General features: G+C 43.4%; 1 protein-coding gene across 1 annotated transcript; it reads left to right on the top strand.

The window, feature by feature from the left end:
- Nucleotides 1–204: 204 nt before the first annotated feature.
- LOC103769787 (chromosome unknown open reading frame, human C10orf71) lies at nucleotides 205–4,848 on the top strand. The gene has a single exon (XM_008937022.1). It carries the CDS (start codon nucleotides 205–207, stop codon nucleotides 4,846–4,848), a length of 4,644 nt encoding a protein of 1,547 aa, XP_008935270.1.
- The last annotated feature ends 2,564 nt before the right edge of the window (nucleotides 4,849–7,412 follow it).

The raw sequence follows: 7,412 nt of genomic DNA on the forward strand, positions 1-7,412 counted from the left end.
ATGTAATTTACAACTTTTGTCTTTGCAGAGAAGAAAGTTCCCTTCAGCTACTCCATAAGATGAATCGATGAGCAGCAGCAGCCTGTGGAGGAACTGCTTTGTGTTTGTGAATTGCAGACAGCTGGAAACACCCCACACAGCCATCTGCCTATTTGACACCTGAAATTAATCCTTTGGATAAGTCATTCATGACTCCCATGAACAATGCAGGGAAATAAGAAACATACAGAAGGCCATAGTGACTCCTCAAGTATTGGGAGTCTCCTGGATGACACAGACAGAGAGGTAAGCAACCTCACAGCCAGGGCTTTCAAAAGTTTGTGTGTGGCAGAACTCGAAGACTCTTATGATGAACCAGATCTTGCCATTTCACCTGACTTTGCTCTCCAGTTCTCTGCTAAGTTTCACCCAGAGACATTAAACCACGCCATCAAGAAGAGTGATGTCTGTAACAAGCTAACAGCAAGAAACAATGAACATACAATACAGGCTTCCACATTCCAGCAGTTACCAAAGTGTGCTCCGGAGGAGAAAAGGATTGCTAAAAATAACACCTTTGCCACGGACAGGAAAAAGCTGAATTTGCCAGTCTCTGGTCCAAGGAATGACAAACATGTTTCAAAAGTGTCTTCATTGATTAAGACATTTGACAAGACTGCAGACCAAGGATCAGGAGGTTCCCTGATAGCCATTAAGCAGCCCATTAAGAACAGCTTTCAAAAATGTAAATTAAGTCGTGGGAACGATATGGTTTTCTGGGATGATACGGACATTTTAAGCAATGACAAGGAGCTTTCTGAATTTTCTGAGGCTAGTCAAGGCAGCCACTGTCTCAGCAGCAAACATGAGCCACAGAAAAGACCTAATAAAATAGACCTGAGTCATTGTGGCTCTGATGCTTATTATCCTGTACTGATTGAAATGTCAAAGGTGGCCAAGTCCAATTTTTCCCATTCTTCTAAAAAAGCTTTAAAAAACAGAAGTGTGAAAGTTAATGAACCAGCAAAAAAAGGTAATTTTCTTCACAGTGAAAATAGTGCTTTTGAATCATGGAATGTTCATCATAAAAAACTGACTGAAAAGGAGGAATTTGTTGGTATAAAAACGAAAAAGGAAGGTCTTACATGTATGGAAGAAGCTTCAATTACTAAAGGATCCCACACACATGAACATGAATTGCCACCTGTCAAGACTGCTGTTGCTAAGAAGCAGGAGAAAGATTTTCAGGTGAAGCCAACTCCACGAGAAGCTCCTTTCAACATCCCTCTCCCAGCTATATGTGTACCTCAGGGCCCCCTCTCTTCAGAAACTGAATTTCCTGCTGCTCTTCCTCCCACACCCCCCCCTAGGACCCATGTGCACCAGGTTCCTCCTCAGCCACCCCCTGTCCCACAAGCACTTCCTCCTACACCTCCCACCCAGAAGGGCCGTCCCCCAACACCCCACACCCCTGAAGCTCCCCCTGTGCCACCACACCCAGTGCCAGCTCAGCTTTCCCCACCTGCCTCGTCCCAGGCCACCGTCTCACCCCAGCCCGTGTCCTACAGGGTGCCCTCACCCTCTCCTATGTCACAGGCACCCAGCCCCCCGCCACCGAGACCCCTGGCCACCTTAACTGAAAAGGAGGCCCTCAGTCCTCAAGCAGTCAGTACCTGTCCACCCTGGAGAAAACAGAGGGCTACAAAAGGGGCAGCAGAGAGGAGACAGACTTCAAAGGAGAAGTTCACAGCCAGTGATGAGAAGTGCTCACTGTATGAAAAGGCAGCTGGTGCCGAACGTGGTCTGGACATGACTCCTCTGGCTAAACAGGTAAACTCCCCTGGATCAGTCAGTCCTTCCTTCAACATCACTGAACTCTTAACGCCCATCATACCACCGAAACAGGAGGTGGACACTGCTGAAAGTGAGGTGATACTTCTGACACCTCCTCCCACTGAGAGCACGGCATCAAGAGACCATGAGGGCGGCACGTTTGGTGATTACAGGTCTCGGGATAGTTACAAATTGAAAGCATCAAGTCTGTTATTCAACTTGAAGGATGTGCGTAAACGTGTTAAAAGTATTTATACCCCTTCTCCCCTGTTAAGGGCCTTTGAGGAGAAAAATAAAGCTAGGGAAAATATACAGGAGAGTACAAAAATGAATGCCTCACTCTCGACCTCACAAGAAAAAAGTAACAAAAATATCGCAGGGAAAGATGAATCGAGGGATATAACCTCCATTTTGCCTGGCAGTGTTTATGAAAAGGACGATAAAACTGATTTAACTGGACATTTTACAGACAGTTATATGACTTTGAGTTCTCCCCAGACAACAGCAGACCTTTTATTTTATCAAACCGGAGACAACTTGCAGGAAGACGATTCAAAACACAAAGATCTGGTTAAAAACACAAAGGATAGTGAAAACTTCTTGTTTGGATATGAATCAAATGAACCTGATTTAAGACAAGATCTACAGTATCCAGCACTGAAACCATTCAGTAGAGAAAATGCAGATGTAACAGCTGGGCAGCTGATGCAAAATCCCCATGTCCAGGGTGAAGGAAATGAGAGACAGGCTGCTTTTCAGAATGAAAATTTTGCCTTCAAAACTCTCCCAAACCAGCTCTCACCAGCAGAGGATTTGCCTTACAGTGACATCCAAACCAATATGTTGGTACCTGGCCATGAAGCACAAGGCAAAAGAAGCACTAGTTCTTCAGAGCAATCTTTTGTGTCCACGGTAGAGCAGCCACTTCAGGAGGAGCCATTGCCACCGGTGCCCCTGGTGCAGAAGGCATGTCTTCAAGAAAGCCAGAGGACTAAGAGTGAAATGGGTGCAAACAGTAAGAAAGGCCACAAGGAGAGAGAGAAAGACATTGGTGAAGATGAACTGCAATATTGTGCTTCTGTCAGTTCTGGTGGTAGTGCAGCAGAGAAGAGGGAGGGGAAGGTTGCTGGGAATGAACAGAGGAGCTTGAAGACGGAGAAGCAGAGGAGAGGAAAAAGGGAAGATGTCAAAAGCACGGATTCTGCATCTGACAGTACAAGGGACACATCCATCCCGAGGTCTGAGGAACCACAAACACCACCATTTTCAAGCTCAACCAAACCCAGTCTGTTTATGATTAAAGATAACAAGTTCAGGTCACCTCAGGTAATAAGGGCTGTCAAGCTGCCCCTGTTCAGATCCTTTTCCCTGGATGATACAGTGAGCAGCAGTTATAAGGAAATGCAGAGTAGGTTTATGCCCCCAGCAGAGCACATCAAGCAGCATGGAAACATGTTGCACGCCCAGGAGACTGGCTGGTCGGCATCGAGGTGCAGAGGGCAGCAGAATGTGAAGGATGGCACAACAAACAGGGGGAAAGAGGACAGTGAGCTTGAATCTACTTCGGCAACACTGGATCCTAGTCTTCTGGAAGATACAGAGAGCTTTTTGTTAGGGAAGATGATGGAAGATGATGAAGAGACTTGTGCTTTGATAAATAAAGTTGGGAAAATGAAAGAGGAAAATGTCTTCAGAAGGAAGGAAAAGCCCCAGACTAGGAAGGCAAGACACAGTTTAACACAGCCAAATCTAGGTCTGGAAAATGACCAAGCACAAAACACCACCAGCTACTCTGCAGAAAGAAAGACTAACTACTTTAAGAATCACCATTTGTCTAATCGCAGAGGTGGTGCTTGTGCGAAAAAAATAATCACTAGGGCAACAATTTCCCCTGTGACTGGCTCCATATCAGAGGACCACACATATTCTCCTGTATCCCATGAAGCTTTAGAGGACATCCTACATACAGAAGGTGCACCAGTTTTGTTAGACAGTCTTGCATGCTCTGCTGTTACAAGCCCCAGGTCAGGCAGTACGATGCACTCTCTTGCTACCAGTTCAGCATCAGAAAAACTAACAATTTCTGGCCTTGGAGAGACAGAGGATGTTATAAACCCTGCCTTGCTGAACAGGACACTAAAGAGCCAAGCTGATACGTCTGCAGAGATACTTGATTCGTCACGGAGGAATTTGCTTTCTGTTTCTGCAGGGGAAGCTGAGATACTGGAGCCCAGGGGACTCAAGGAGAGAGCAGCAGGCAAGCCTCCCGCTGTGCCACCGAAAACAGAAAAGGCTCTGCGGCGGGCCAAAAAGCTGGCAAGCAGGAGAAAGAAAACACAAGAGCAGCAGAAAAAAACTCCCACTGAGCATACAGATGCTGTAGGTAGAAATCTTTCTCATTCTGGACAGACGCTAGCATCTCCCTCACCCTCCGGATATTCTCTCCATCCTGCCCCCCACTCCACTTTTACTCCCACAGAAACCAGGACAGGAAGACCCAGTGGTGCATCAGCAGTAAGCCCTTCACCCTCTTCAACCCAGCGTAAACTCCTCCAAGACCCTGACTCTGGTCAATACTATGTAGTTGATTTACCAGCTGAAGTTAATTTAAAGACATTTTATGATCCAGAAACTGGCAAATATGTTCAAGTGTCAGTCCCTTCCTCAGAAGGGAATGTATACCAGCCCACCTCTTCAGAAATTATGAATTCTCCCTATGCCTCCTACCCTAAGGTGCTGCCTTTACCAGCTTCATCTGTAGCAGTGCTGAAGTCACCTTCTCAGCTCTCTGAACCTACCTGGTTAATGACAGCTGTACCAGGAGAACCAGCTGAACTACCTGAAGATGGCCAGCAAGACTACAGATACGCTGAAGCTGGGGATACTCAGTCCTATATTGAGCCAGCCTCTTATTCCTACAGGCAGGGTGGTGAAGAAACTCAAGTTTTCTTAGGAAAGGACACAAGCCCAACTCCAAATGCTGACATAGTGTCCCTCACTGATTTAGATGATTTTGCTGCTGAAGGAGTGTCTTGAAAACTGAAGTAACAAAATATGCCAGCTGGAGTTTTTAAGAACTGTTGAACAGACATACACTCACAAAAGCACAAGCAGATTTGATGTTTGTACAACACTTTATGTCTGAATCTCATTGTGGTTTGGATAGGAAGGAAAATGAAAGCTGACCACATTGAAAGATGCAAGGTGATGATCACTCTGAAGAAGAGTGAAATTGAGTAAGCACCAAATTATTGGTGAAATGAACAGGCAATGCCTGTTCAAGGCACAAATAAACACAACAGTATGAAGCCATTGCTTGCTACTACTGCTGCTTTGCCACTACGGTGCCCGAGATTGCCAAAGCAAATGCTCTTTAGCCCAGATGTGTTGCATGATCTATGACACGAAGTAAAACCTGTAAGACCATCCTGTCCATCCTATGAGATGTAGGACAGATGCCACACCTGCTGAACTTTCCTTTCTCACTGCCTTTGAGCTATGTTGACAGGCAGAACAGTACGCCATAAACCCAAGATTCCTTTTTTTGCACACATTGATTCCCCAGATGTCATTGACAAGAAGATTGTATACTGGATGCACACTACAACAGGCGTGTCAAAAACCATTAAACAATAAGAATACAGATACAGCTGCTTCAGACTTCTCATACACTTTTGCGGTGCCCACTAAAATGCTGCTGAACTCTCTATACTTCATGATGATCTCCTGTTATGGTCCCCTCGAGTCAGGGATTATTTATAACACAGCTTAAAACTTCAACTCATCTTCATACTTGGCCTGAAAAATTTTGTTAAGGAGCAAGGTTGAATGAAATCCTGTAACAGTATAGTTGTTGTTATTGTAAAGATGAGATCTTTGGTTATTATAATTGAAAGGCTTTTTGTTCTGTTTTGTTTTCAGACTCCTACTGAAATACAGTGCTAACTTTTAAAACTTGAAAAAAGTACCTAATATTGGTCTTACATTTTCTGTGATTTAAAAAAAAATAAAAAAAAAAAAAAGAGAGAGAGAGAAAAAGAGTTACAAAACATCCAAAGTATTAATTTCTAGAAAAGTGCTTCTTTGGATTATCACTTTTCCTTGAACAACTTGTATCAAAATATCCCTCATTCTTGCTTAAGATCTTTTTTGTTCAGAACCTGTGTTGATCCCATCAGAGCCGTCCTTTCATCAGTGCTATTTGCTAAGTCATTTCCCCTAGAAAGGCAGAACAAACACTAAGGGCATCTCTTAATTGATTTCAGTGGGGGTTGGATTTGGCCTGTAGTGATTTTCTAAGGTTCGTTTTACCTGTTATGAAGAGTTGTGTCAGATTTGCCATTTTGTGATTTGGCAGAGACAGTTGCAGCAGAGGTGTGGGGTGAAAATGGAGAAGATTGTAGCAGTTTGGTTTGTGCTTTGAGCACATTTGGGCAAATGCCCAGATTTGAATAAACATTTATTTTTCAGTCTCCACCCTTGCAAGTTTTCAACACCTTACTGGATAAAGCCCTGAAAACCTGGGCTGGCTTCAGAGATGACCCTTTTTGAGCAGAAGCTTTATCCAGAGACCTCCCGGGATCTCTTACAGCCTGAATTGTCCTATGACCCTGTTCTGCAAACATTGACATATTTAAATCAACTTTGACTTGAAACTCAGAAAACGTAGTCTCCCCTGGGAAAGGGCTCATTTTGAAAGAAATAAAAAAGAATTTGAAAATAAGGAGTGTTTCAGGAACAAGGAATAATTTTCAAGTTGGGGACATTAAGGGAGATGGCTCCTAATATGATTTTTCTTTCTTTTTTTTTTTTGTCACAAATATTTTGCTAAACTCACATGTTGCAATTCCCTGTTACTGTCACTGAACACAGCGTAACGCCTCTTCAGTAGAGAGCAGAATGTCATCTACATGTTAAAATACAGATAAATAAATCTATCAAAGATTTTTGCATTATATTTAAACAGAATCTGAAAGCCCAGCAGAGTACACAAGCCATTTTTTTGTTTGCTTCATATTCTGAATTTAAATGCTCTTAATGGCCACAAGTCAAGAACTAGGCAGGCCTTCAGAGGGATGGATAAAAGCTTGCTTTCAAGGAGGAGACTCTGGATACCAAGTGTGTGTGCACAGGTATAAAATAAATGGTAATCTGAAAAACAACATATACAAGTGTATTAAAAAAAAAAATCTTCTTTGCTTGGTTATCTGTCATTTGTTTTGTAGATGTGCACATTTCTTCTGCACCCTTTTTTCAAGGGCCTTCTTAAACTCTTAGTCTGTCTTACACATGTCCCAGAGGGAGTTTTGACCTAGAGAATTTGTACTTAAATGAAAAAAACAGAACTGAGGAATTTTGAAAACAAATATGAAAGCGATTCTCATCATGAGCTTTCCCTAGGTTTGCCACAGAGAGTAAATATTACAGATGTGTTGCTCCAAGTCCCAGCCTGGTATTGACTCCATTTGACTATGAGCCCACCAGCAAACCTCTGCTTTAGATCTCTGGTCTAGATCACAATGTTGGCCAACTTCTTGCTAGGCCATGGGAATGTGTGTATGGGAATGTGTGTATATACAAACACATGTGCATGCACACAA

Source organism: Merops nubicus, unplaced genomic scaffold (assembly GCF_000691845.1).
Source record: "Merops nubicus isolate BGI_N331 unplaced genomic scaffold, ASM69184v1 scaffold13713, whole genome shotgun sequence".
Taxonomy (NCBI): domain Eukaryota; kingdom Metazoa; phylum Chordata; class Aves; order Coraciiformes; family Meropidae; genus Merops; species Merops nubicus.